The 27,539-nt window shown below is 56.2% G+C and overlaps 3 protein-coding genes across 8 annotated transcripts; all 3 read right to left on the reverse strand.

The window, feature by feature from the left end:
• Positions 1-1,557: 1,557 nt before the first annotated feature.
• Positions 1,558-3,596, reverse strand: SH3BGRL3 (SH3 domain binding glutamate rich protein like 3). Its single transcript, XM_067311407.1, has 3 exons — positions 3,471-3,596; positions 2,918-3,085; positions 1,558-2,488 (listed from the first exon to the last, which is right to left on the reverse strand). The coding sequence occupies exons 1-3, from the start codon at positions 3,516-3,518 to the stop codon at positions 2,423-2,425; spliced, it is 282 nt and encodes a 93-aa protein (XP_067167508.1). The 5' UTR covers positions 3,519-3,596; the 3' UTR covers positions 1,558-2,422.
• Positions 3,597-3,827: 231 nt separating this feature from the next.
• CEP85 (centrosomal protein 85) lies at positions 3,828-17,695 on the reverse strand. Of its 3 annotated transcripts, none has more exons than XM_067311545.1 (14): positions 17,668-17,695; positions 15,850-15,922; positions 15,067-15,219; positions 12,075-12,799; positions 11,288-11,421; positions 10,324-10,441; positions 9,762-9,947; positions 9,322-9,474; positions 8,914-9,068; positions 8,273-8,393; positions 7,728-7,778; positions 7,534-7,641; positions 6,659-6,884; positions 3,828-6,372 (listed from the first exon to the last, which is right to left on the reverse strand). In XM_067311545.1, exons 2-14 carry the CDS (start codon positions 15,902-15,904, stop codon positions 6,209-6,211), a joined length of 2,349 nt encoding a protein of 782 aa, XP_067167646.1. In that variant the 5' UTR covers positions 15,905-15,922; positions 17,668-17,695; the 3' UTR covers positions 3,828-6,208. The 3 variants fall into 3 exon arrangements, with proteins under 3 accessions (XP_067167646.1, XP_067167647.1, XP_067167648.1); XM_067311546.1 differs by lacking the exon at positions 17,668-17,695 and adding an exon at positions 16,977-16,994; XM_067311547.1 differs by lacking the exon at positions 17,668-17,695 and adding an exon at positions 16,894-16,927.
• A 1,182-nt stretch (positions 17,696-18,877) lies between these two features.
• CNKSR1 (connector enhancer of kinase suppressor of Ras 1) lies at positions 18,878-26,263 on the reverse strand. 4 transcript variants are annotated; one of them, XM_067311527.1, is made up of 19 exons: positions 26,184-26,263; positions 25,657-25,814; positions 25,361-25,551; positions 25,161-25,245; positions 24,700-24,741; positions 24,502-24,621; positions 24,364-24,423; positions 23,838-23,906; positions 23,405-23,524; positions 23,163-23,242; positions 22,106-22,535; positions 21,799-21,829; positions 21,501-21,673; positions 21,292-21,365; positions 20,833-20,904; positions 20,649-20,722; positions 20,244-20,308; positions 20,051-20,165; positions 18,878-19,757 (listed from the first exon to the last, which is right to left on the reverse strand). In XM_067311527.1, the coding sequence occupies exons 1-19, from the start codon at positions 26,233-26,235 to the stop codon at positions 19,297-19,299; spliced, it is 2,472 nt and encodes an 823-aa protein (XP_067167628.1). In that variant the 5' UTR covers positions 26,236-26,263; the 3' UTR covers positions 18,878-19,296. The 4 variants fall into 4 exon arrangements, with proteins under 4 accessions (XP_067167628.1, XP_067167629.1, XP_067167627.1 ...); XM_067311528.1 differs by having other exon boundaries at positions 22,106-22,266; positions 22,408-22,535; positions 24,364-24,621; XM_067311526.1 differs by having other exon boundaries at positions 18,878-19,497; positions 19,576-19,757; positions 24,364-24,621.
• Positions 26,264-27,539: the final 1,276 nt, after the last annotated feature.

Consider the following 27,539-nt stretch of genomic DNA (forward strand, 5'->3'; position numbering starts at 1 on the left):
AGCTCCGAGGCACCAGTTTGGCCTCTTTCTTCAGCAGAGGTGCCATGTGCCAGGCCCAGTCCTGCTGCCTTGCGGGCAGGTTTTTTTCCCCCGAGACAGGTGGGCATTTCTGTCAGGTGGAGCTCAAACCAGAAGCCTAGCTGCTCACCTCTGTTGAAGGTTATATAGACTGATCTCTGCTCAGGGAAGGCTGCTAGCTTTATACCGGTACCAGGCAATTACTTAGCGGGCTCTGGGATTCTCTAGCAGCAATAGTATCTGGGCAGGACAGACAAACAGCCAGGGTCAGTCTGCTTTCAGCACACAGCTGCTCCCCAGAGATTTCAACTGCACTTACACCAGGGGAGAAACAGGCTCAGTTATATGTTCACTGGTGAAGCTAAACCACAAGGCCTCAAGCCATTGTAATGCTGGGACTGAGCCAGACTCATTTCAGCTAGGAGATCCTGCTACTGGGTTTCCTGTACGTGAACAACTCCTTCCCTCGGACAGCCCCCAGATCCAGTGGGGATGAGGCTCACAGCCCACAGCCACACCGAGCCAGCACACAACAGCGCTGAACTGGGCTGCCCTTCCTCCCTCAACAGCCTGCTGCATCTGGGAGCTACACTGCTGCAACAGGACACCATGTCATTGGAGAAGAGCATAATCCCTTCGGCTCTTCTTTGCCGAATCCCCAGTAAAACGTCTCCCTCCCTCTCCCATGGGCCGGGGCTGTGCTCTGTGGGCCCCTTTCCCAGCACATTCTTCCTGTTTCAGCTATGACAAGTTCCCACTTGACTCCCAGCTGACAACACTCCCACTTGCGCAAGGCAGCACCTTCTGGCAGGTTCCCTTTCAGCAGAGACACAGCACACGCCGCCACTCAGCCCTCATTAAAGACTCCCAAGAAGCACTTATTTAGTTGCAGTTTCCACTTCCATTAAATTTCAAAGGAGTAGTTAGCCCTGGAAAGGGGCAGGATGCCCAGAGCACTTCCTGGAACAGCTCAGCTTCACCGGAGCCCCTCTGACTGCAGTTGGGCCGAGCACAACTCAAATACAGGAAATGTCACTGGTGCACACCAGCCGCTTCTGCAGGCTCCTGTGGCCAGTGACTCAGTCCCTGCAGCTGTGAGTTAGTTTCCTCCTTTTGCCAGCTGTAACAGGCATGGGAGTATACAGGGCACCCTCGTACGGGGCAGCCTTCCCTGCTGCCCCTCCGCTGTGAGCCAGTCTATACCCAACCGGGTAGTTTTTGTGCTGGGGTTTGTCTTTTGCTCATGTGTCTGGCTGAAGCCGTCCCTCCCCCAAAGTGCTGTTCTTACCACGCACAGGAGAGGACCACTTGAGAGGTTAACTGTCACTACTGAACTGTAGGATATTCTGGCAAGTCCTGTGAGCCTCTGATTAGCGACAGCGATCTAAGGAGTTAAGATCTTTATGTCAGGCTGCAGCAGCGAGTGCAACTGACTCAGCTCCTCCAAGCTGGAACTGACTCAGAATCGTTACATAGGATGATGTTTAACCTGTAGTCAAAATAAAACCAATTTAAAGGAAACCCACAAGTACCAACGTGAAAGGTACAGTAACATTTAATAGCATCTCGGAAGACAACACTGGTTATAAACTTGCTTTTTGGCAGGAAAACAAAATGCACTTGGTCCAGGTTGCAAAAAGCCAACTCAAAAAAGGAAAGATAAGACAACCGGAGCATCAGCTGTTTTGGAGCAGCCCTGAGCCATTAACGCTCATGAGGGAATCCTCACACCACATCAGAGCAGTGGGCACTAATGGAGCAGCACGGGTCCCAGTGCTAAGCCCGTCCGTCCCCACCAAAGCAGCCTGTCGAGTGACACAAGCCTTAGGCTCCCAGCCCTTGCCTGCTCCATGGTGGGCAGCCAGACCCCACCTTTGTGCAGTATTTCTGCATTGAATTAAAACAAAACAAACAAAAAAAATCAACTTAGTTGCCATAATCTCTGCAGTTGAGATGAAAAAAAAAGAAGTGAGGCAGCAAGATTTACGCTTTTAACAGCGATCGGGAGAAGTGGGAAGTAACATGCAACCCTAAGCCCTTCCCTTCTAAAGCAGGAGCTCTCCCTGTAGAGGAGAGGGCTGACGGACAGCTGCACTTCACACAGCCCGAGAGGCTTTGCTGTTTACAGAGGCACTGGAAGCTGCGGTGTGAGCCAGGCCCAGCTTTGTTCAAAGGCGATGCACAGCGAGCATCAGACTTTCTTTGGATCCCTCTGAGATGATATCAGGGTTAGGCAGGAGGGAATCGTAGACAGCTGCAATGATAGTTTTGGTCATGGGTTTCCCTGTGCTGGGATACAGGTCGCGGTGCCAGGACAGCGCTGACAACCTGGAAGTGGAGGTGGTTGGAGATGAGGGCACTCAGGAATGCAGGTAGAGTCCAGGACGGGAGGGGAACCCGGGGCTCAGGCCAGCTTCAAGAACTCTTGCAGGGTGTTTTGTTCCACCGCTTCCACAAAGAGCTCGTAATCCTGCAGAGAAAAACCACACGGTTGCTCACAAAGCAAGAAGCGCCCAGCCCGAGAGCCTGGCACGCCGCAGACTCCCCTCCGGTCGGGCAGCGCAGGATCCCCCCAGCACCCAGCACAAACTGGTTCACAGCTCAGGCGTCAGTTGTCTGCGTGGACGATGACAGGGCTAAGCGTGGACGGCCCTGCACGGCACAGCCTACCTCCCACGGGTCACCCAGCCCTCACTGTGGTGGTCCCAGCACCATTTTTTTTGCAAGCCACTATGCTCCAAGTGCAGGATAACCCATGAGGTGCTTTGTGCACCTCATCAGAAATGTGTTTTGAAAGGCATCTTGACACTCCGTTTGTAGCAGAAAAAAAGGAGACAGGATTATTCCCTGTCATCCAAGTTTCGCGGTGCCTATTCCCAGCACAGAGCGCGAGCCTTACCCCGCAGTAGTGGTCTCCGTTGACAATCTGGGGCGGGATGGCTTTGGGGTTGCCTGCCTTGGCCCTCATTTCCTCCCGGAGAGCGTTGTCCTGGGAGATATCCACCAGCTCGTATTTGATATTTTTCCCATCGAGGATTCTGGTCACTTCACTCTGTTGGGATTTGATCTGGAACCCGGACAGGAAAGGCAGGTTATCGGGAGCTGGGACGGGGCTGGAGAGGAGCCCAAAGGTGTGCACACACCCTACGTGCCGGAGACACTCAGCGCAGCTCTGGCAGAGTGACCGCTCCTTGTGGGCCACGGTCCAGACTCCAGCCGGCCACGGGGCTCGGCCCTGCGTGGGGGGGGACCCAGCACGGAGAGACAAAATGAGGGGGAAGATGGGGACGGGGCAGTCGCTGAGCAGGGGAAGGGGCACCAGGAGAGGGGCACCGGGATGGTGCAGAGGGGACAGCCGGGAGGGGGGGGAAAACGAGGGGTGGTCCCGCAGCTCCACGGGGGGCAGCCCGCGGACAGGGAAGAGGGGCCCTGGGGCGCCCATCCCCGCTCACCTCCCGGGAGCCGGTCACCGAGGTGCTGTAGACCTTGAGGGTGCTCATGCTGGATCGCGGCCGCTCCCTGCGCGCAGCCCGGCGGAGAGAGGCACGGAGAGAAGGGAGGGAGGGAGCGGGCGGCCCCGCCGCCGCCGCCCGGCATGTGACTGCGGGGACCAATGGGGCCGGCGGGCGCGGGCATGCGGCATCGGCGGGGCCCGGCCCGGCCCCGGGAGCCGCCGCTCCCGGCCCCCATCCCCGCGCCGCCGCCGCCGGTCGCGGCCGCCCAGCGTGCCCGAACGAGGCGCCCTGCAGCCAGCACGGCGCCCTCCTCGCCCTGCCGCCCCGCAGCTGCCCACAGAATTGCTTTGCACGAGTGGAGCAGAGCAGCTTTATTTTATACTCAAAATACTTAGTACAAACAAGTGAGTAAGACAAACGCTCGTATAAACAGACCTGCGCTTAACTTGACAAGGGAAAACTCAACACAAGGCAGACGGTAGGGAACCGTTCAAACATTAACTGCACAAGCAACAGGACAAGGCAAGGGACGCGGTCTTGCCTCCCCGTGTCCTGAACTGTAACCAAAAGCCCAAGACTTCCCCAGCATGGAGACAGGCAGACACATGTACGGCAGGTGGGATCGCCATCTTAACCAGAGAGATACAGTTTGGCAAGAGGAAGGTTCCTCTTCCCTACAGGCAGTAACACATGACCTGAGCACCACAAAAGGTGGGACTTGTTGAGGGCCCCAAAGCTGACACAGGCCAGCCCAGCGGCAGGACCCCACCACAGGGCCGGGGACAGAAATGGGCTCCCAGCATCGGCTGAGATGGGGTTTAACACCACGGTTTTGTTTCCACAGCCAGTTCTCCATGAGAGCAAATGTGTTCCCACACAGCAGCTGGGTATCAGATCTCCCACTTACACCCCAAGAAGAACACAGGGAAAATGGATGGTGTTAAACAGCACACTGCCAGCCTGCAGGAGAGAGCAGCTTTCACAGCTGCTGCTGCTCTCCTCCCCCATGCCCAGAGAGCTCCCAAAAGCCAGGACAAATGCCTTCAAGAAATAGCCTTGGCCCATATTTAACTCAGTACAAGGCAACAGCAGTCTGGGAACAGAAATGCTCAGAAACATAAATACTCCAGATGCTGAAGGGGCAAGGGACAGGCTAACAGCTAGCTGTCCAACAGAGACACTGCTATGCTCTCTCCACGTGCCATGCTGGGCGTAGCTTGGGATGGCATACTAACTGATTTGTTGCCACAAACACCTGTAATCACCAGACTTCAAGAACAAAACAGATTTGGTCTTAAAATTTAATACAAAGGAATTATGAAAGCATCCTCACAAAGCTAGGGCTCACGACCCCAGTGTAAACCAGGAGCAACCGAATGGACAGAGGTGTTTCAGCAGTTTCACCCCCTTATTGTATAACTGACTTAACTTGTGAGAAAAAGAATGAGATGACAAGCACAAAGTTTTACCCTTAGTACCAAAGCGTTGTCTCAAGCAAGCACTCAGTACTGTAGAGTCGTCACTAAGATTAAAAAGGTTGTGATAAAGAATGAACCACATCCCAGGTTGATTTATTTAGCAATCCAATTGTTTGCCAAGGGAGCGGGGAGCTCCCAGAGAACGGGCTAGAACAAAGCCTGAGCAGTCACTGCCTTGCAGGCAGCAGGGAAAGCTCTCAGATCCAGACAGCTGTATGATCCCGCTGCAGTTTTAAGACCAGAACAGCCTTCCCCCTACCAAGCAGCAGGCAGAGAGCCGAGCAGAGGTGTGCGTCTGCTGGCCTGCAGCAGGGTCCCCTGCACAGAGGCTCTCTGCAGCTCAGGCAGGGGTTACGCACAGTCAAGGCTCTGCAGGATTGTCTGCAATGGCTTTAAGGGCTGCTACAAGAAACAGAACAATTCCTCACCCTGCCAGCAGACGCATTAGGCACGAAGCAGTTTGCGGAGAGGAAGTTTCTCTAGCACATTAAGGCACTTCAGCATCCATCAGCTTCCTCTGCAGGCAGAATCATACCCACATTCAGAGTGTTTTCTCAGGGGGGATGAAAGGTTTAAGGCTTCTAGGGTAACAGTGCTCAGGAGGAGCATTTTCAGAGTCTTTTAGTGTCACTTTATTCCCCAAATTCTGTTGGCTACTGAAAGACTCCAGTTGCATTTACCTGAGCAAAGCAGGTCCTGTTCCACAAATGGCTACACAAGCATCCAAGCCAGACCTGTGCACGTACACTTCTGACAAGCCTGTAGCACCTTGATATAATTAGCAGTAGTGTGAAATCCACAATTATCCCCTGAACACTGATAATACTCTGGTCTTACTAGTCGCACAGGATCTGCGCAGAGAATTTATCAGAAAGACCAGGGCATACATTCCCTCTCAGTATTGGTTTAAACTGTCACATTTGCAAGTCCAGTGTATGACATGCCTGGAAGGTAATTCAGAATTCATCGCCCAGAGTCAGAGACCATACCAGCTCCAGCAAATACAGCACAAACACATTCCACAAGATCAAAGCTACTACAAAGCCCAGCACCAAAGCCCTGAACGATTCCAGTTAGCCAGTCAGCAACTAAACACTTCTGGCAACAAAACCCCTGATTTCTCATGGATAAGCCACACATCTTGTACCCAAGCAATGGGATGGTAAAGTGCTGAATAAGCTTTCATTTGTAGGAGCTCTAGTCTCCTGAGGGTTTCAAGTCTTCACTTCCTGTCTTACTTTGAGGAGACCATGTTCTTTACTGGGTGATGCAGTTGTCTCCCATGTCCTGGGCATATCTGTCAGATATTGCCGTCCTTAAGTCTTCCACCTCTTTGTGAAGCTGTTTTACCTCCGTCAGTTTTTCTGCAAGTACATCAGGGCTCAGCAAGTCGTCCTTTTCCTTAGCTGAGTACTGCACAGCTGTGGAGTCAGAGAAGGGAGTTACCTCAGACGTACAATTCTGAGCAAGGGTCCCACACATTTGCAAATGAGCCAGAAAGATCAGAACGCGTTTGCAACAGAGGTACTACTTAACATTCAGTTATTACAGCAAGGAAGCATCAATTTTTAGAGCTTGCTAACCACAAAAGAAGGTTCCGAATCCCCAAAAGATGAGAACCCTATAGATATCTAATATAGATGTTACTTAATTCTACCCCAGCACATGAACCACAAGGTTTGCTATGCCATCGCTCTGCGTACTCACAGCGAATGCCCAGGAGCAGGGAGAGATTGGGATCCTTGCCCTGAGCCCTCTGAGTCACAATGCTGTAGACAGACTGCAAATCCTGCAGACAACTGGCCAACTCGCTGTGTAACTCCTGGGTGAGGTGGGCCGTCTCAGCAGGGGGCGGCTGGCTTAGCTCTGCCTGCCGGAGTCGCTCCTGAAGGGTCAGGTTCTTCTCAATGAGATCCTGGTTCTGCACGGAAAGCTGAACAAATGGCCACAGCAGATTAGTGGTCACTCAATACAAAACTATCAGGCTTAAAGCAACTTAAAGCAAATCCTCGATGATGATGGGAGCACCAAGGTCAGGAGGAACAGGTTTATGTCAGGGCTCTCCAGACTCCAGCCAGATAAGCAGTACGCAAGTGTCAGTCCTACGGGATGTGAGCAGTCAGCTTTCCCGGCTCAGACAGGAAGTACCCATGACACTACACTGGCTCTGCCAAGGTGCGATGCAACAGAAAAGCTTCCAGGTTGTGCACCAACCTCTCACCCTGACACAGGCCATCCCTTCCCTCAGGGATTGCCATGGAGCTTAGCTCCCTTTAGGCCTCGGACTGGGGCTCAGTCCCATCCTGCAGCCCAGTTTGGACACCTGCTCGCTGTGTTGCTGCCCTCCACCGGCCAGCTCAGGGTCCAGCACCACGACTAGCAGCCCCAGCTGAAGTTTGAGGCAGAAATAGTGTCTTTCTCCTGTTTCTGAACAGAGCAGAGCTCCTTTCAGAGCACTGACAGGGCAACTGGCTGGCAGGAGGCAGGAGAGGTTGAGCTGCTGACTGCAAATTAAGACAAAGACAATTCATTGTTCGTTCAACTGCTGTGCTCTGGCACTCAAAATGTTCCCGTGCTCTGACCTCTTTCACAGCAGTCCGGAGCTGCTGCAGTGCATTTTCTCTTCTCATTGCCTCCTCTTTCAGAGCTTGGCTTGTCCCCTCTTCCTGAGCCACCTGTTCTTCCAGGCTCTGGAACAGACCATGGGAAAGAAGTAAGTCTAATTCATATTACAGCAAATTCTCAAGTTCTAGATCCCTCCACAGTAGCCTCTCACCTTTACTTGCAAGGACAACTGCTCCATCTTCTTCTGCTGTTTGTCTGCAATCTGGAATCAAAAGCAGAGGCCACTAAGAACAGGCCACACAGACTCTTTCAGCAATATCAACAGGATTTCACCTTCAGCAGGACAGTTTTCTCTCTCCTTCTCTCTCTCTCCTGCCCACTTACTGCTTAAATTACTATTTGTTAGCAGAGAATGTAGATGCCCTGATGAAAGGCACCTGATGAAAGGCACCACTAGAAATATCAGCTATAAAAAGATGAGAAGTTACATTCTTGTGGTTCTTCCTCCCCTTTTCTGCATTCTGCAACTTCGCTCCAGTGAACTGTTCAGCGATTACTCTAGGACTGCATGGTTACCATACCAAGAACAGCTCCTAAAACCCCTCAGTTTGCAATGCCAGGAACAGCTCTTCCAGTGCAATTGTGACTGCCTACTAACGCAAAAGTTCTTGATTTCATTTTAGTGCCTGGTGTGACCCAGTGGAAGGAAAAAAGTGTGGTAACTCCACACCATTCCCAGCTGGGAGGGCCTGTTACCTTCCTGAGGCAGTCGCATTCTTTCTTCAGAGAATCATTTTCTACTTTCTGTTTCTCCCCATCATGGGCAGCGGGTCCTCTCTCTGCATTCTTTACACACTGCTGCATCTTGTCCTGCAAGCTGAAATCAGCAGATCATCATGAAAAAAAGCAGCTTTATTTGGGGTGTTTCCCCCTCATTAGACAATAGGGGAAGGTGAAAGACTTCCATAGCAGATGTCACTGTTGCCTGTTCACATCCCACCTTGCAAAGTGCAAGGGCTGCGAAGGAGGGAGTTTCACCCCCCCGACATAACCCTGCCCATCATACCGGCACGTCTGCAGCAACACCATGATTGCAGATTACATAGTTCTGTTGAGCAAGGAGCTACAGTTGAAAGCAATAACCAGAGGACACAGACAAACCCAGATGACAGCTATGGGCCCTCTTTCTTCCAGCCACCTGGATCTGCTCCCCTCCTTCGCTCTTTGCATGCAGAATTTGAACACAGTGCTTTGGTGAGCGCTCACATAATCATAGCAAATCCAAGGTAACCCAGTTCTGACAGGTGGGACAGCGGCTGTGCTGAAAGATCACTGTTCGAGTGCTGTGACTCCTTCAGTGCTAAGATGAAGCTCACTCTAATCCTTCAGACGTTTACCTGCGCACAGAGGAAAGAAGCTCCAGTTCTTTGCGTTTTTGGGTTTCTAGCTGCATCTCTTGTTCCCTGAAGGCAGCTCGGACATCTCCGAGCTGTGTTTCCAGTGCCAGCACTGTTTCCTGCAGAGCAGTACTCTTCAGTTCAGATTCCTTCAGCTGCAACAAAGATCATCGCAACACTCTAAAGACCAGCCAGGTGTTTCACCACAAACACATTTCAACTGCATTCCCAATGCAGTTTTCACTATCCATGTGACAATTCTCAGCTATAGCTCAGAACATTCCTCCTTCCAAAAGGGCACACTGTAACTTTACTTGTGCAGCTGCCCAGGGGATTATTTGCAGCTGTAGAAAAGCCACCTGAGCAAACATCTAAAGAGTTATCATCACTCCTGGGAAAAAGTTTTACCTTCTGACTCTGTTTCTGGTGGTCCTCGAGAGTTGGTAGATCAGCCAGGTATCGCTCAAGGGTCTCAATTCTCTGTTGTCTCTCCCTGTTTTGCTCAGATTCCTTCTGGCATTTCTTTTTCAGATTATTAATGTGTTTGTCTCTTCCCTTTACCTGCAAAGACAGTTATATAAAAGTTTAGTTTATAATATAACTGTTGTCCACTCTTCAGTCCTCTGTATGCCCATTCATTTATCTGTCTGTACAGCACTCATCACCAAAATACAAGACCATTTTACCTCAGCAGTATTTCTACTCGCTTAGCCTAACACACCCTTCTTCTCTGGTTAAAAGAAGAGGTATTAAAGTACTTCTAACTACAGGAGGGAGGTTTTTTGCTTATAAATGGGGGGAAAGGAGGGAAAAGATATCTCCACATCTCTAGAGCAATGGGATCCTACCCTTTCTTCCTGTTTCTTTAATTCCTCTGCATGTTTCTGCATAGTTTCCTTCAGTGTCTCCCGGATCAGCTTTGCATCCACCTCTGCAGCAGCCAGTTTTCTCTCCAATTCAATCTTTTCTTTACCAAGGGATTCCGTCTTCTCTGTGAACTGTGCTCGGAGAAAGGTGTTCTCCCGTTGCAGCTCCTGCAGACAGAGACAGCCCGTGAATTCTGTCCATCAAAGCTAACAGTTACAAACTGACACTAAGCAGCCGACTTGTCTCAGAGCAACTCCCAAATATCATTCTGCTCATCTTACGCACTCAGGTATCTGGAACAGCTCTTGTCAGTGCTGTCAGACATTTGCATCACTAGCACAGCTTCTAAACAAGCCTTAGTAGTTCAGGGCTTGAAACCCTGAGAGTCACGGAGGATCTCAGAGAAGACAGATAACTGGGACCACAAACAAAGGATAATCTTATTCTGTATGGCCCTCCTAGTCAGGAAAAACCTCATGAGATATGTTAGGGCCAGTGGGTTCAATACAGATTTTCCACTGATATCCCATTGTGTCCAGTTACCTGCATTCTCAACATGTAAACATCTCCATAGGGTGCTGGACAGCCGAGCAGGGCGCTGTGAACCTGCAGTTCACTTTCCCGAACTTTCTGCTCCAACTGGGAAATGTGCTGTCTTTGCCTGTAAAAAACAGATAGACTGTTCTCAAATGTACACCTTGTTTTTAATGCTAGTAGGGAGCAATAAAATATAAACAGCGCCACCACAACTTTTTAATTAGTACTACACATGAGGAATGAGAAATAGAAAGACAACTCTAACTCAGAACTGGCCTGCAGAGAAATAACCCAGAAGATGTCTGTTTTTGCACTTTTACAGCTCTGTATAAACCTTCCTTCCCTCCTGTCCTTCAAAAAGTGCTTCTCCCCTAACAGTGATTATGCTTAAAACACACGGGTCTTGCGTGCTTTGGAGTACTCTAGCTTGACTGCAGAGCAGATGGATAAAATGCACAGACATCAGAAGGCTCAAAATGAGCAAGCAGAGAAGAAATATACAGTCGAAATGCTGAAGGCAGTTTTCCATTATCACTTTTTCAGAAAGCTTATGGACCACTAGCATTAGGTATGAGAAGTGTTGTTTGCCAGCCCAAACTCACAAAGAACAAGCTTATAATAAAGGTCTCCGTGAGCTCCCCAAAAGTTCTCAAGCAAACAGGCAGCAGTTTCAAGATTCCAGATATTTGCGATGTGAATGGAAATTTTTATCCATTATAAAACAGGGAAAACCACAACCAAAATTCATTTGAATCCTTTAGGATCCCACTTCTGAGGGAATGGGAAGAGAGCTTGTGGAAAAAATGGACTGTACTCAACGGTATCTATGTTCTTCTTTATGGCAAAAGAAACTCAAACGGGTAAAAGGGTCTCTGAGACAAGAGCTTTCCTTCATATTTTCATAACCCTCCCTCTTCCAAAACAAAATACCCTGGAGTCCTTAACCCACACCTCAGTATCAACCTCTCACCTGTCAATGATGAGCTCCTTCTCCTTGAGGAGGTTTTCATTGGAGTTCAAGATATTGATCCACTGGGTTGGATCAGCTGAAGGCAATGAAGGAGAATACATCGAGGGATGGTGGCAGGCAGCTCCATTTTGTAACTGAAAGAGGAGACAAAACAAGGAGGGAGAGGTTTATGCTCCACAGAGGTAATTGCAACATTGCTAAAGCTATTTTGCACACTGTGTGCTCATCTGCATGCCAGGACATAGCTATTTCAGTCTGTGCCGATGTCCAACAACAAGCAACTTTGCCCAAGCACAACTGGAGATTAACAAATAATTTTAGATCACTGTGCTGTCTCACTGGAAACAATTTGTCTCCATTAGCATACAGCTGGTGGGAGGTGCTAAACAAACTGCTTCCATCTACTAAATTGCAGTTATGTCGTTTTTTCAGAAAGTCTTTTTCCTATCTCTACATACAGAATAAAATTATCCTATGAAGTAAACTGTTAACAACTTCTTTCCATATGTTTCCTTTGCAGTTTCTGGTGGACAGGATATTTCACCTCTTGATCTAAACTACTGTGCAGTGCTGTAACATTATACAGGGCTGCTCCACACACGCAGTATGACAAATGATACCTGTGACGTGGCTTGCTGTAAAAACAGATCATTAAGAAACTTTCAGTGTAAGACAAGGAGAAGCATGAGACATTTTTCCCCTTGCTTTGTAAGCCCACAACAATGATTCATGACTAAAAAGAGAGGAACAGTTTCAGACTGATACATTTACACAAGTAGCTGCCTACCTGCATTTGCTCTATTTGCAATCGCACATTCTCCAACTGTTGTTTCCAAGCACTGAGTTCACAGACTCTCTCGTGTGGGTGCAGTGTGCAGGTTTCTTGCATCCATGCTCGAGATGGAGGAGTTACAGGTTTTGAAAAGACACTGCTGGCCTGGAGTCCTGCCAGCATCAGCCTGCTCCCGTTTGGCCACGTTCCGTTCCGGGGCTCACAGACTCCGTTAGCCCCTGCTGCTTGTTTACTCTCTGGCAGCACTTTATAATGATCCTTTCCTGCCTCAGTTGTCCCAGAGTTCAGACTGAACTTCTGGAACCTGTGCAGAGGGTCAGTGCACAAACCATCCAGAAAGAGAGACTGATTAAAGGTACGCTCAATGGCAGGGGTGTCAAACTTCCAAGCATCTTCTGTTCTCATGTGCTCAGAAGCAGGATGCCAGGACTGCTCAAAACCATTTTCCCCTGAAGCCCCACAGAGATGCAAGAGATCTCCGGGTGGCACCTGAGATGACTTCCCAGCATTAAAGTCTCCATTTCTCATGAGTCCTGAGTGTTCAGAAGCAGATCCTGGCACAGCAGGTTTTGAAGTATTCTGTGAACAGCTCTGTTCTCCTGCTGAGCAGAGCTTGGAAGGTGAGGCACCCAATGTAGAAGGCATAACATGGGCTGTTGGGATGGTCACTTGGGTTTTGATGGGCTGGAATGAGGAACCGTTACTGGAGTTGCAAAAGTCTAGGGAAAGAAGAAGTGCGATGCTTTAATTATGATCCTGAAAATATTCTGACCTAAACCACCACTTCTCTGCTGAACAGCTCTCCTAAAGAATTTTAAAAAGCAATTCGTTCCCCTGAACATCTCCTCCTAAGCAGCAGTAGCTGACATACAGCAGCAGGACTAAGGCACATCTGTGTTCTCCCTCACTACAAAGTTTAGGAGCCTGTTGACATTTTCCTACCAGAGTAAACCACACGGAGAATCCAAGTTACAGCTCAGTACACATTTCTAACCCTTTGCTTTTAAGCTACTCTTCTATAATATAATCTCCAATCAATAAGGTTATCTTCCTGCTTGTTTAAGAATCACAGCCTTTAAATTGAACAAAAAGACTGAGACTTACTCCACTGAACACTGAGTCCTTGATTCTGTTCCGCCCGTCCCACAGCTCAGCGACTCTGAACTGTAACCAAAGCTAACTGGAGCCTTTACTAAGCTCATGATGAGCTTCAAACATAGCTGAACACTACATCACCAAGCAGTTGACCTTCGAACTCCTCCAGGACCCTGCAGCAAAAGAGCTTTTTCTAGAGGCTGGAGTAATGGCTCTTGCCTTACTGCCACAGGAAACGAGATAGAGCACAGCACACACACCACAACGTGAGTCTGTCCTGTCAGGCACACGCCAAACCTGGCTACATGGAAATACAGAGTTATTCTTAGTAAGTCTCAGATTTCAATACAGCAACAGCAAGAGCTGAGAAAGGCAAACACCGAAATGCCTGTTCCTTCTCCTCCTCCTGACACATTGTACAACACATTAAATTCAGGTTTCTCCCAGATACCCAAACTTGTTTTCTTCATGCCTTTGGTTAAAGGCTCATCCTCACATGATGTTTCTCTAATCCAACAACAGGACAGCAAGGTCACATTTCCATGTGTTTGTAACCTCAAAGCATTGCTACAAGGAGGAATAAAAGGTTACAATTTGAATTCAACAAACAAGATTCTGCGAAAACCACCATCAAACTGCTGGAAAGCTATCAGAATAAAGGCACAGATCCTATCTTCAAAAATTAACAGCAGAGGCAGAAAATCTTCTCAGACATTGCTTGGCTCTGCCTAGGAACTCCTTCATACAGTGAACACCCTGCCACCAAGCAGTCACAAAACATTCACCCTGGCAAACACAGGAGAAAAAGTACAATTTTGTTTTCAGCTCCTAAATGTATAGTCCAGTATCACTATGAGGAACTTGAGTTCTCTGACCAGCAAGCCACATGCGGATGCTGAAATCAGTTCCTTGAATGTGCTTAGGGTCACCGCAGTGACATTTATAACTGATGTACTGACCTAAAAGTCTGTATGGTTCAGCCAACTGTCAGGGCTGCAAATCAGCCTAAGCTCTCAGGAACAAGGCTACAACGTACAAACATTCAGAAGGGCAATTTCTCAAGGAACAGTCACCACCCCCCTGCTCTCAACATGTAACTGGATGTTTTATTATCCTAGGAGAGGCTAGATGCAACTCCTAAACATGCACTCTAATAATGTTTCCACAAGCCAGATTTTTTTGAAAGCCTTCTTTTCAACTCCCACGTTATTAAGAACTATAGCTCATTCAAAATGCACAGTACAGCTTGTGAAATGCATAAAGGTGTGAAGTGTATTGTATTAAGAAAAACACAAACTTCCTCACTGCTGAAAGGAGAATCGATAGTGTTCTATGTAACCTTCAGGAGCGAAGATGAAAATACAGGTAGAAAGGAACAGTGGGACAAGCAATTGCACATAATGTGCCTTAACAGAGTGCAATGCTCAAGCCTTATTCAGTGAAAAGTACATAGCTTTAACAGGTAAGATGTGCAAAGGACACTGATTTGAATTCTCTAGAGGCACCTATAAGTTATTTCTTAAAAGGAAAGGAAAAAAAAAAAAGCACCCAACAGACTTGCTGATAAATCACTTGTAGGTCAATATTAAACAGCAAATCACTAAGATGCCTCTTTCAGTCAGTTAAAAATGCTTACTACAGTTAAAACATATTTTAACTGAACCGTAGCTTAGAGAAATGACAAGTTTTGTTTTTATATTAGGCAGCATATCTGTGTATTGAGGCACTGGTTTTGAAGTAGTCTCAAAACATCATTACAGATTCTGCTCTCCTCGAGTTTTACATTTGAGGGTTCAATAACATTGGGCTATTTAATGGTTTGTTGGTCTTTCAAAGAAAGCATAAATAAAATCCTTCAATGTTACCACGTGATAACATGTTCATAACTCACCTTCTGCGCTGTCTGAGCAGGAGGTCCCAATGCCCGCGTCCCCGCTATCAGTCACACTGGAACAGCGACTGATGCGACTCTGGAACTTTGCAGACAACATAGGTGTTTTCCAGTCAGTCTCCAAGAAATGACTCTTCTGACTGGTACTGGGGTCTAGAGAGAAAAAGCCCATGATATTTATGTTTTAGCCAAGGCTAAAGCCACCTCCTGCTGCTGAAAAGCCTTTTAATGTATCTAATTAAGCCATAAATAATTATCCTTGCTACCTAGAAACAAACTGATCCTTGGTGGACTCTCCATACTGTTGCTCAGGAAATCTCTTTCCTTTTGTAAAAGGAAATGGTAGCAAGCACAGGGAAGCCAAATAATAGCAGGAGATTGAAAGTCAGCCTTCTTACGGAAGTCAGGATGCAAGAGCAGTAAACTGTACTCCTACTGACAAGTTGGGTGATATCACACTAAACTGATTCTCTGGTACTTAAACAAAAAAGAGCAGCAGTGTTGGCACACAGCAATAATGGTAATGGCAGAGATATATTTTCACATTAACCATTAAGAACTCCTCTCAATTCATCAGCTATCATTCAAGAGATATGTCCACTAGCAAGTGATGCTCTGCCTCTGGATACTCATGCAATTATTTTATTTTGCAGGAACAATACTTTTTTTCTTTTGGGCTATAAAAGCTTTTGGTAAAGAAAGCTTTACCAAAGCTTTCAAAAGCTTAACAAAAGCTTTACAAAAGCTTAAAAGCTTTTTGGTTAAAGAAAAGACTGCCCTTACCCGATGGATTGATCTGCTGAAGCCTCAGGTCTGGATGTTTCTCAAGAGCAGCCATCTTACCTATTCCAGTCAACTAGAGGACAGTAAATAAAAAACATATTTTAAATCAGTATAAACCAAACCCTGTTGCCACTAACCAAGCAAAGAGCAGACATGGATCAGCTAGGCTTCATTCAAGGGACTCATCTTAAAACAGTATTTCATATTTAATTAGCATCTCCTCCTGAAGCTACCTCTGTTTCATCCCTGCAGGATGCATACTTAATACTTAAGTATATAAGCATTAAGTCAATACTTAAAGGTGCAGTTGTTGTAGGTTTTCTTCATGCCTGAGAAATGAGAAGAGCTCCTGTTTGTAGCATTCTTCAGGTATGCAGCTGTTCAGCAGAGCCTTTCAACTGGGGCATGCGTTATACCCATTATAGTTATTTATAGAGCATCAGTCACCATGGTATCTACATACTGCCTCTGTGTCTATAGAGACTAAAAAATTTCCCTTTAAAAGTCTTAACATTAAAACAGTTCATTTCTGCCCTCTGTAGAGGTCACTGGGCAACTACATCCAGAAATGCAGTAATTCAAAACAGCACTGCTGTACCATAAATGGCAATCATCATCTATCCAGAGCTTTGGTTTACTTTATCTGCTTATCAGAGCACCTCAGACAGTGAGTTTTCTGCCTCCGACATGAATATAATTCACAGCTCTCAGTCTTCACTGTGAAAATTCAAGGCTCATTTGCCAGCTCTTTGGAAGCCATTCATACTTAGAAAATATACATATACAGATGTTACAACAGCCACAGGATTAGACATTGGGAATGCAATCGGATGGATAGAGAATGAACCAGTAGTGGCATTTTACTCATATAGCAAGGCAGGAAGACATAGCTAAATATAGTGTTTATTATGTTTTTATTTAGGTACGTTTCTGAAATCACCAAGATTAAATCTCAGTCTCCAACACTACAGTCAAACAGTTTTAACAGGGAAACTCAAGTGTACACTGTTGAAATAGAAGAGACAAAACAACCAAAGCATTCACCTCTCACTCAGTGCCACCCTCTCACAAAAACCCGCTGTCCCCTTTCAGCAGCATGCACGCTGTCCTTTAAACCACCTGCTTACAGTAGTGGGCGTAGGGCAAATCCTGCAGACAGGGTGGGAAGGGACACATTCACGTGCAAAATGAGAGAAACGAAGGAGGAAAAGGAAGGGGAGAGATGGATCACGAAGAGAAGGGGAGCAGCGGTACCCCGATGGAGAGGAAGAGTGTGGAGCAATACGATATGACCGCAGGAGGCAGGGGTGGAAGTGGGGGCAGTGACTCATCCCTAGGGGAGATTATCTGCTCCTAGGAAAGGGACGGTTTGGCCCCAGGGGCTGAGAAAAATGATTTGGTCCGAGAGGGAGGGGAGGGAAGAGGGGAAGGTAGTTTAACCTCAAGGAGGGGGCAGCCTGCCCCCAGGGAGGGGGACAGTGACTGATCCCTGAGGGGGAGGAGAGGGACCCCAGGGGCTTGGGGGGGGCAATGGCTGGTCCCTGAAGGAGAGGGGGGACCCCAAGGGCTGAGAGGAAGGAGAGCGATTTGCTCCTGAGGGGGGTGGGGGTGGGGGCTGACCCCAACGGCCTGGGACAGGTGGGGCCCAAAGGGCAGCGTCTGAGTGGAGAGAGACGCTGCCTTGCCCAGGGTGGGGGTGAAGGGGGGAGACACCGGGAGGAGCTCTGCCTCGGGACGGAGTCCATCCCCTGAGGCGAGGCCCGGGGCGGGCCGGGTCCCCGGCGGGCGGGCGCGCACGGCCCGGCCCGACCCCCTCACCTGGCTCCGCCGCGGCGCTCGCGCTGCCCCCGCGCGCCGCGACCGTTACAGCCGCGCGGGGCGGGGGTGAAGGGGGAGGGGGAGGCGCCACGCTCCCTTCCCTCGCCCGCAGCCTATCGGGCGCGCCGGCCCCTCCCACCGCCCTCCCTCATTGGCTCGCCGGCAATGCCCATCCCCGCCCCAGAGCTTCGCGGGGGCAGCGACGGCTGCTGGGAGAGGAAAACTGTCCGCAGCCGCCACCCGTAGGGCGCGCACGGAGGGAGCGTGCCTGAAAGAGAGGCGCGGGCAGCGTTCCCCCTTGCTAAGCCACGCCCCACTACCTTCGACCACGCCCTCCGCGATATTGGCCGCGCCCCCTCCCTGGCTGCACCCCCCCCCCCCGCGCGCCTGCGCAGTATCGCCCTCGGCGCCACCCGAGGAAGGTGGAGGTCGCGGAGCTCTGCCCCGGCCCCCCACGGTTCCTCACACGTTTTCCCACATGTTGCCCCACACGGTTCCCCACACGCTCCCCCTGCCCCTGCCTGCCGTGCCAGGGCGGCCACCCTCCCTCACGCCTCAGCCCACCGGGGCCCTTGGCAGCCCCTCGTCACGCCTGGCTGCGGACAGGGCCGGCCGCCATCACGCCGTGGGGTCGCCTTCCCTGCACCTCGCTCAGAGAGGCGGCGGCGGCGGCAATGGGGACCCTGGCACTGGCGTCGGGGCTGGCACTGGCCCCCGTGGGCTGGGTGCTGCTGCTGGCGGCCACGGCCACCCCGCGGTGGCAGGAGCTGCCCCCGCGACATCGCCTTCAGCGAGGGCCTCTGTGAGAGCTGCATGGAGGCGCCGGCCCAGCCCGGGGCGGCCTGTCGCGCCCTGCCCGAGGAGCCGGCCCGTCTCTGGCCCCTGCGGGCAGCCGCCGTGAGCTCGCTGCTCCTGGGGGCTCTGGTGGGCTCCACCGCCCTGGCCTGGCCTGGCCTGGCCTGGCGGCGGCCGCCCTGCACCAGGGCGCCACCTCCTACGCGTCTCACCGGGTGCTGGAGGAACTGGCCGGCCCACAGACCCCGCCGGCCGACCCCTTCCGCCTGGGCACCCCGTGGGCGAGCAGAGCGGGACGTGGAGGATGGAAGGATGCCACAGGGCCAGGAGGGCAGAGGAGGAAGGTGGCGCATGGCACCGGTAGGGGCTAGCTGTCACTACAGGGACGTTTCATAGAGAACAAGACACAATCGGCCCTCGTCAAAGCAGTTTTATTTACAGCAGAAGGGACCCAGGCCTGGCCAGCTGCAGGCACCATGCTGGCACGCAAGTCGGGGGCACGAGGGCCACGTTCCTCCAGGAAAAGGCCCTCGTTGCCAATGTGGAGCCAAGGCAAAGCATCCTTGAAGAAAGCAAGACTCTGTGCTGTCACAGCAATGTCCTGTTTCAATGAGTGGAGAGGTAGCAGAAGCCACTTCTCATACAAGAAGTCCATGCTCAGGTCTCTGCCTTCAAAAATGATGTAAATCCCCCGCCATGCACCCACCCCATGCGGTGGGACCAGCTGGGATGGGAAGAGCATCCTCTTTGCTCCTGCAGCACCGTGTTTTCTAATGGGATAGATGTGTGCTGGAGAGGTCCAGCAGGGAAGGACCAGCGGCTCTTGGTGGGGTGTCATGGTTCGGCCGCTTCTTGCATTGGGCTGGGCTCGGCGCTGAGCCCCACATCAAGGTCCTGGTCCTGCTGACGCACCCACCACTCCCGCAGCTCCTGGTACAGGTCCTGGTGCTCTTCCTTCCAGCTCGTGAACTTCTCCGAGGTGAGCGCGACATCGCTGAGCAGCTGCTCCAGGACCTGCAGCTCCGTGAGCTTTGCCTGCAGAGAGGAAAGGAGCTTTTTGGGGACACCGAGCGTGGTCCAGGGCAGGGGCTGGGGAGGACCGGGGGCTCCCACCTTGAGCGTGCTCTGCAGGGCCCGCACCAGGTGCACCTTCTCGTTGATGAGGGGGTTCTTGTTGCGCTTGATGAAGGATTTGCGGTACTGCTCCTCCGTCAGGAACCGCTGCCTCCCGATGAGGGACACCCCGCCCTGCTTCAGGCACTGCATCAGGCTCTCGAGGTCCTCCCCGGAGGAGTCTAGGCGGCGAGAGGGGGGCACCACAGCATGGGGACAGCCCTGAACACCCGCAGAGTTGCCCTGCATACAACCTTGTCCCACGAGCATCCCAAACCCAAAGAGGAGACTGGGCCATAGATCAAAACGAGGGTGAAGACGCCCTGACATATGTCCCAACAGGCTTGCAAGGTCTTGAATCAACCTCTCCCACCACCACACACACACACAAAAGGATGGCCATGAGTTTGGTTAATGGGGATGGGGCCCCATCCAGCACAGGGCATGGATCACCCCAAGCACCCCCAGCACCTACCCATGGGTGAGCGGGGCCGGGGGCTGCCCTGGGGGCTGCTGGCTGCACTGCTGGGTTCGCCGCTGGCCGGGAAGAGCTGGGCTTTCTCCGGGGCACCTTGCAGCTTCCTCTTTGGCTGGAGGAGAGACGGGGCAGGAGGTGAGACGAGGCTGTCCCCTCCCCAGGATGTCCCCTTTCCCACAAGGCCACTTACGGAGTCGCAGCCATGCTTGGGAGAGTCGTCATCCGGGTCCTCAGCTTCCGTCTCGCTGTAGCAGTCTGGAGGCAACGAGGGAGGACGGTGGGACTGGAGGGGAGCAGGAAACCCCGGCCTGGTCCCCGCAGCGGGGCAGAGGCCAGGCTGCCCCTCCAGCCCTCCCAGGATAAGCATCGCCGCCCCATCCCTCCCCTCAACCTCTCCTTGCCGGGAGAGGCAGTTCCCACGCTTTTCTCCCAGGTCATGGGCAAAGCTCCTAGTGCCTCCACGCAGGAACCCAACCGCGAGGCATCGCTGCCGCGTGACCCCCTGGGCCCCCCAGCCCCACGGCTCCCCACCTCTCCGGGGGGAACCGACCCCTTCTCCCACCCCACGGCCTGTCCTGGGAAAGGCTGCGCTTACCTTCCTCCCTGTGCGGGACCGACTGGTGGGCCAGCGTGTACTTCGTTTTGGCTGTTATCAGGTGACTAACCCACCTGAGGAAAAGACAGACGGACGGTCACGGCCAGCACGCTCCACCCACGGCCCGAGCCGCTGCCAGCCGTGGGACTGCGTCTGTGGCAGGACCGGCACGGGCGTTACTCACATGCTCAAATCAGCCAGCGTTTCTGCAGCGAAGATGAAGGGCTTGTACGTCTCATGGGAGAGCTGGAAAACACTGGAAGAAGGGCGAGGGGGCAGCTGTGTTCGCTGCTGCTTCTCCGGGGTCACCCACGACCACAGGCAGCCCTAAGCCCCCTTCCAGCCTCCCCATGCCAGCGGCCTTCCCCCTCCCAATCCAGCCTGCAGGTTTGGGCTGCCGTTTTCCCTGACGTCGGAGATGCTCTGGATACAGCCTGCCCTTGGCCACATCTCAGAGAACGCCAGGAACGCAATGCACGTCTTGCACCACAACACGGCCAGTCCTACCGGCGCAGCCGCGACCCTTCCAGTGCTGTGCTGGGACGGTCAGGTGGCACCTGGCAGGGTACGCTTCGGAGAGCATCCCGCCCACGGGAAGGTCTGTGGCAAGACGGCCGAGACGATGGCCCCGACACCCACTCACTATTTCTTCTTCTGCTCCCGCGTGCTCTCCAGATCGTAGGTGGCCACGTTGATGAGACCCGCGGCCTTCTCATCCTGCGGGGCAAACACAGTGAGATCCACCACCATCCACTGCTCTCCAGCTTGCAGAGCCTGGCTGGCCCCACGCGTGTCTCCCAGCCACCCGGGGTCCGGCCCCGGGCGCGAGGACGCCCGGCGAGCTCCACTCACGTTGGGGTGGTTGTACCAGTAGAGCGTGTGGCCTTTCAGCACAAACCAGCAGCGCTTCCACTTCTGGGCCATGAAGCCCACGTGGTCCTTCTTCTTCAGGAGCCAGCCATCGCAGTCCACCCGGCCCAGGTCCCGGCACGAGACCCGCCGGCGGCTCAGCCTGGTCGCCACTCCTGTGGGAGGCAGGGGCAGTGGTGACACCTTTCCAGGAATGGGTGGCAGCTGCCCCGGAGCCCCAGGGGAGTCTTCTGCTCCGCTCCGGGGCCACGCGGCGTTTGGGGGGATTTGAGGAGCTCACCTTTAGGCCTGCGGCACGTCTCGGGGCTGCCCTGGGCGGGGAGACGGAGGCGAGCGGTCAGAGGCGATGGGGCAGGCGCGGGGCAGCGCAGCGTTGGGGCAGCCCCGTGCGCAGCCGAGCCCCCCGCCCCGAGCTGCGCCCGCCGCCCCGTGGGTCCCCCCTCGCCTGGCCGCTCTGCAAACCCTGCGGCACCGAGCTCAGCGGCTTAACGAGCCCCCGCGACGAGGGTTTTGCCTCTCGGCTCGGGCCGGACACGATGCCCGTCCTGTTCCCACCCCCAGCCTTGCTGGAAACCCCCAGGTCTCACCTCACCGGGGAGCTGGCCAGGCTCGGCGCCCTGGCTGCCAGCCCCACTCCCGGGAGCCGCCGGAGGGCCCAGCTCCGCGGGGCTGGCGGCAGCGAGGGCGCCCGGCGAGTGCGGGCTGCGTGGCGGCGTGCTGCTCCCCGGCACTGCGTCCTCCAAGGCACCTGCGGAGAGCGAGCCCGGAGCGCTCCAGCCTCCCCCGGCCCAGCTGTGGCCGAGCTGCCGTATCTCTGCTCCGCGGGACAGATCCGTATCCCGGACGGAGAAACTGCTTTTTCTCTGGATGCCCTCCCACCGCTCCCTACCGTCTCCGAGCAGTCCCTGCAGGAGGTCCCCAACGTCCTCGCCGGGCAGGCTGGAGTCTCGCTCGTCCTCCTCGTCGGTGGCAGGGTCCGGTGCCGAGTCGGGCCCCGATTCCCAGTCGGCAGCCGCGCTGCGGGGAACAGAGATCCCTCGGGGTAAAAATCCCCTCCTGTCGGGGCCGGTCCTGCGGCCGCGGGAGCCGCGGAGGTGCCGACGCTGGGTCACGCGCTGCTGGCCTGGCTCACAGGTTGCTCGGGCACAGGCGTTTCTCCCTCCCCGGAAAAGCAGGGGAGGAGGGAGAGCGGCGGCGCGGAGGAGCGACGAGGCACCGGCTAAACCAGCCCCTCTGCTTTTTTGCCCCAGTGAGGAAATCAAGGCACAGTCCAGCGCCTCCAGCCCGGGCTCGGAGCGTTTGCCTCGGATGGAAGTGCCAGCGGCAGGCGACGGCTCTGCGAAAGCCTTTCCATTCCGGGAGTGGAGAAGGGTCATTTCTAAATATAGCTGCAACCCCCATTAAAATGTTACCAAGGGACTTAATTACAAACAGAGTCTTTTTTTTTTTTTCCTCCTTAAGACTCTTGGCAGCTTCCCGGGATGCTTGCACAAATCTTACTCTCCGCTGCATCGCTCCCAGCCCGGGTTTTCCACCCAGGCAGAGCTGGGAAGGGGCAGCGGATGCTCCCAAACACCCGCGGGCTTTGCAAGGCTGGGGTTTCCCAGCGGCGAGCGCGGCACTCCGGGGCGTTGCGGGGCTCACCTGGAGCTCAGCGACGTGGGGCTGCCGGGGCGCTCGCTGCTCGTGGCGCCGGCGGGATCCGCAGCATCCGAGCAGGCTCCCTGCGGGACGGCGCGTCAGTCCCAGCCTGCGTCCCGCCAGCACATCCCGCTCGGGGACACCCCCCCCCCCACCGGCGCTTTTAGGTGGGAGCTGCCCAGCTCGGAGCACCCCTGCCCGCCTCCCAGCGCCGGGGCTGTCCTGGGGGCACTGGGATCGCTCACCGGCTGCCGGGCAGCCCGGGGGGAGCCGGCGAGGCTCAGGGGGATCTTCTTCAGCACCAGCGTGGCCCCGCTCGGCTTCTCCAGCAGCTTCTTTGCCAGGTTGGCGGGCGTCCAGCCCACCTGCAAACGGCACCGGCCACCGGCGCTCAGCCCCGGCCCCGCGCCGGGGAGCCCCCGGCCCCCGCCCAGGCTCCCGCCGTGCAGCTACTCCGCGGACGCATCCCTGCATCCTGCAAAGCAGCCGCTCCGGGAGGGGGACGGCACGAGGCAGGAGCGATGCTTCCCAGGAAACCCGGCGATGCAGGGGCTCCCCGGGCAAAATTTCCCTGCCCAGAAATCAGCCCCCTCCGGCAGCCAGGGAGAGGTCGGCGCCCCCGAATCCCAGCGGCGGCTCTGCACGATGCTGCCGGCCCCCCGAAGCCGCCGGACTCACCACGACCTGCTCGTTGACCTGCACGATCTCGTCTCCGGGCAGGATGGGGGGGCCGTGCACGGCCAGCGCCTGGGGGCAGAGGGGAGGCGGCGGGAGCGGGCGCCGCGGCGGCTGCCCCCTGGGAAGCGCCCGAGGCGCTCGCGCCGCCGGCCGAGCTACGGCTGGGGTAAATCAGCGGGGCTTTGCAAAGCGGGGGTTAAACATTAACCGGCAGGCCTGACCTTTTGGGCCGTGCCGGGCGGCCGGCAGGAGCGAGCCCAGGGGCTGGAGGAATCGCGGAGCGGGGCTCCCGCTGCAGCCCGGCTCGTGCTCACTCATGAGATGAGTTGCACGGGCTCAGCTGCACGCAGCTGCCCGGCCTGTTCTGGGTCAGGGGGCCGGATTGGGACTCTAAGAGGCGCGCAGGATCCGGCCCGCCAGGTCACAGCCAGGACAGGCGATATTCCCCATTGCATTCCCACTCCGCATTGCAGGGGGACGGGGTGGCCCGGGGAGGGGGGGAGGTGATAGACAGCCCCCAACTCACCTCCGAGGCGGTCCCGGATATGAAGTGCAGGCCGGAGCTGGTGGACGTGATGTCCAGGTCCTGCGGAGGGGGACGGGGAAGGGAGGTGTGAACGGGGCGCCGGGGGCAGCCGGGGGCCGGGGGCGCCGGGACACTCACCAGCGCGGCGGCGGGCAGAGCCGGCGCCAGCCCCACGCGCTGCAGCACGGCCGTGCGGTCCAGCAGCGCCCCGGGGCTGCAGCCCACGATGCTCTCGCAGATGCCCACGATGTGCTGGCACTGGGGGCGACAGAGGGGGGCTGAGCGGGGGGGACCAAGGCGCCGGCAGCCCCGCCGCCGCCCGCCGCCTGCGCTTACGATCGACGGGATCCGGCCGTCCCTCTCGGCTGCCGGGCAGTCCTAGGAGGAGAGCAAGGTGCGGTGCTGAGCGCGAGGGCCGCCGCGGGCAGCGCTGGCTCCGGATGGCACCCAAGGGACCAGCCTGGGGTGCCTACGGGTGGCTGGACCCCGCTCCAACACTGGTGGGTTTGGGGATCGCCGTGCCACCTCCTCCTCCTCCTCATGGGAGCCCGCTGGAGCCACTTTCCTGGCGCAGCCTGGGCCATCCCAGCTGGGGTCCCCACGGGAAAACCGCGCTCCCTGGGGATAACAGGCCCCACGACCCCCCCGTGCCGTGTCCCCCATGGCCCCAGGCGCTGCGGCTCTTGCACGCCTGCCTCCAGCACGCAGAGGCTTCGGGATGGGGAGAGCCCAGCTCCCGCCCGGTGCCGTGCCCATCCCCGGGGCCTCGGGGCAGCGCGGCCGCCCGCGGCGCTCACCTCCTGCAGCGCCTCCACCAGCTCCGCGCAGAGGAAGACGATGTCGCGGCTGGCCGAGTAGTCGTTCAGGGTGGAGAAGAGGTACCTGGAGGGCGCGGGAGGGAGACGGGCAGGCGGATCAGGAGCAGGCGGAGGGCACCCCGTGCCCGTGGGCACCCCGGGCGCCGGCACCGAGGGCCGCCCGCCCTCCCGGCCCCGACCTGTTGAGCCAGGAGAAGAGCCCCTTGGCGGCCCCGACGAGGTCCACGACGCAGGCCAGCAGGTCGAGGGAGGGCGGCTGCGGCGCGGCCCCGGCGCTCCGCTCGCCCAGCGCCAGGGCTTGAGCCCGGCACGCCAGCTCCCGCAGCTTCTCCGTCAGCGTCCGCAGGCTGGTGCTCGCCAGCTCCTCGTCCTGGCGCGGGAAAGAGGCGCCGGGTGACGCCGGACGATGCTCCCTGCATCCGGCCCCGGCAAGCGGGGACGCCCCGGGGTGGGAGAGGGGGACGGCGGCACTCACCAGCGCTCGCAGCTGCTCCACGGCCTCCAGCAGCAGCTCCTGGTGCCCCACGCGCCGCACGCCCAGCGCCTCCAGCGCGCCCGCCGACAGCCGCAGCACCGCCGCCCCGGGCAGCCCCCAGGCCTCGAAGGGGTAGCCCTGCACCGCCGCGTCCAGCCCTGCCCGAGACGCGCCGCCCTCGTCAATCCCCCCCCCCCACACACACACACACCCGGGGCGCAGCCGGATGCCGGGCGCCGCCTTGCCACGGAATGAGTCTGCCAGGTCTCAGCCCGCTGGGGCCGGCCCCAGCCCCGGCCGGCCTCGCAGGCTGGATTCGGGGGGGGGGGGGGGGGGGGGAATGACTGTGCGGTTGAACCCCCCCCCCCCCAGCCCCGCTCCGAGGATGGGAAGCGGCACCTCACGCCGTCCCGGGGCGAGAGGGGCGGCTCTGACCCCCACCCCAACCCCCACCCCATGCCCCCCCCGGGGTCCCTGCCGGTGTCACCCGCCGGCACCCGGGGGTGGCCCGGCCGGGGGCCGCTCACCTCGGAGCCAGGCGGCCGCCTGCGCGGGGCTCCAGGCGCCGACGGGCTCCATCGCCGCCGCGGCCCGGAACAGCGGCGGGGCCCAGGCGGCAGCCGGCTCACCTGCGCCAGGTGAGGCCTCCCCGATTGGCGCGCCGGGCCGCCGCTCCGCCGCAGAGCCCGCCCCCGGTGCCGCCCCGCTGCCTCCCAGTGGCGCCCAGTACCACCCAGTACCCCCCCCACACGCACACACCCGGCTCTGCTCACCCTGCACAGCGGGCAGAGCCCAGCCCAACGCCGTCCCCGTTGCAGCCCACCGAGACCCCCCCGAGGCGAGGGCCCCCCCCCCCCGTGCCTCAGTTTCCCCCGCCACGGGGCCGGGCGCCAGCGCTTCGTCACCCGGTGCCGGTGACTCAGGCGGGACGGGCGGGCGTGCTGCCTCGGTTTCCCCGTTCCCAGGGCCGCTCTCCTCCCCTGCCGCCCCACTGACTTATTTCCCCTCCGCACCGGGCCCGAGCCGCCGGGCGGGAGACGGGCAGCTGCGGGAATGCGCCCCCCGGCCCGCCGTGCCTCGGTTTCCCCCCGAGCAGGCAGCCGGCTCCCGGGGGTCAGGCTTTCCCCCCTTCCTTTGCCGGTGGGGAAACTGAGGCACAGGGCAGCGCACGCACGCGGCCCTGCGGAGAGGCCACCCCGTGCCCAGCCGGGCTCCGCCGAGCCCCAGACCTCCCCCTGGCTCGCACGGGAGCTCGGCTCTCCCAGCAGCCGCCTCGGCGGGGCCGTCCCCCCCCTTGCCCGCCCGTGCGCTTGGGGGAGCAGCGCGCGCTGATCGCTGCTGACAGCTGCTGCCGGGCGGCCACGCCGCGATTTCGGAGCTGGGGCGCGGGTGAGGGCCGGGCCCCATGGTTCGCCTGGGGAAGGGGCTCGGGGGGGATCCCACGCGGTGCAGCCCCATTCCTGGATGATGGAGCCAGGGGGCCCCCGATCCCGCTGATCTCCGCGCACAGCTGTGCCAGCCGCAGGCCTTTCCTCCTGCCTCGCGTCTCTCCTCTTCCTCCCGCAGCTGCCCGTCGCCCTTCCCGCAGCGCCATGATCATCCGCCCGAGACGCTTAACCCCGGGGTATTTTCGGCTGCTCCAGGTAAGGGTCGAGCCGAGGGGGGCTGCATTTGTGGGGACCCCTCGGCACCCGCGAGCCCTGCCGGCTGCCAGGAGCGATGCCGGCCCTAGACTGGCTGCGAGGGGCAGCGCTGGGTGCCAGCACCGAAGGCAAAGCCCTCGATGCTTCTTCCGAGCACTGCCAGGACTTTCGGGGCCCGGAGACGTGGCCCTTCGCGCGGCCCCCAGGCTCGCCCAGCGCACCCCCCAGGCCCCCTGATTT

This window comes from Apteryx mantelli, chromosome 27 (assembly GCF_036417845.1).
Source record: "Apteryx mantelli isolate bAptMan1 chromosome 27, bAptMan1.hap1, whole genome shotgun sequence".
Lineage (NCBI taxonomy): Eukaryota > Metazoa > Chordata > Aves > Apterygiformes > Apterygidae > Apteryx > Apteryx mantelli.

Coding starts and splice junctions, on each gene's coding strand:
- SH3BGRL3 (XM_067311407.1), bottom strand. CDS start 3,518: ATGAGCACCCTCAAGGTCTACAGCACCTCGGTGACCGGCTCCCGGGAG. Junction 3,086..3,470: donor CGGTGACCGGCTCCCGGGAG/GTGAGCGGGGAT, acceptor TCCGGGTTCCAG/ATCAAATCCCAACAGAGTGA. Junction 2,489..2,917: donor ACGGAGACCACTACTGCGGG/GTAAGGCTCGCG, acceptor TTTTCTCTGCAG/GATTACGAGCTCTTTGTGGA.
- CEP85 (XM_067311545.1), bottom strand. CDS start 15,904: ATGGCTGCTCTTGAGAAACATCCAGACCTGAGGCTTCAGCAGATCAAT. Junction 9,475..9,761: donor TAAAGAAACAGGAAGAAAGG/GTAGGATCCCAT, acceptor CTGTCTTTGCAG/GTAAAGGGAAGAGACAAACA. Junction 8,394..8,913: donor CTTCTTTCCTCTGTGCGCAG/GTAAACGTCTGA, acceptor TGCTGATTTCAG/CTTGCAGGACAAGATGCAGC.
- CNKSR1 (XM_067311525.1), bottom strand. CDS start 26,235: ATGGAGCCCGTCGGCGCCTGGAGCCCCGCGCAGGCGGCCGCCTGGCTC. Junction 21,366..21,500: donor ACTGGTACAACCACCCCAAC/GTGAGTGGAGCT, acceptor TTTGCCCCGCAG/GATGAGAAGGCCGCGGGTCT. Junction 20,166..20,243: donor CCAAGCATGGCTGCGACTCC/GTAAGTGGCCTT, acceptor TCTCTCCTCCAG/CCAAAGAGGAAGCTGCAAGG.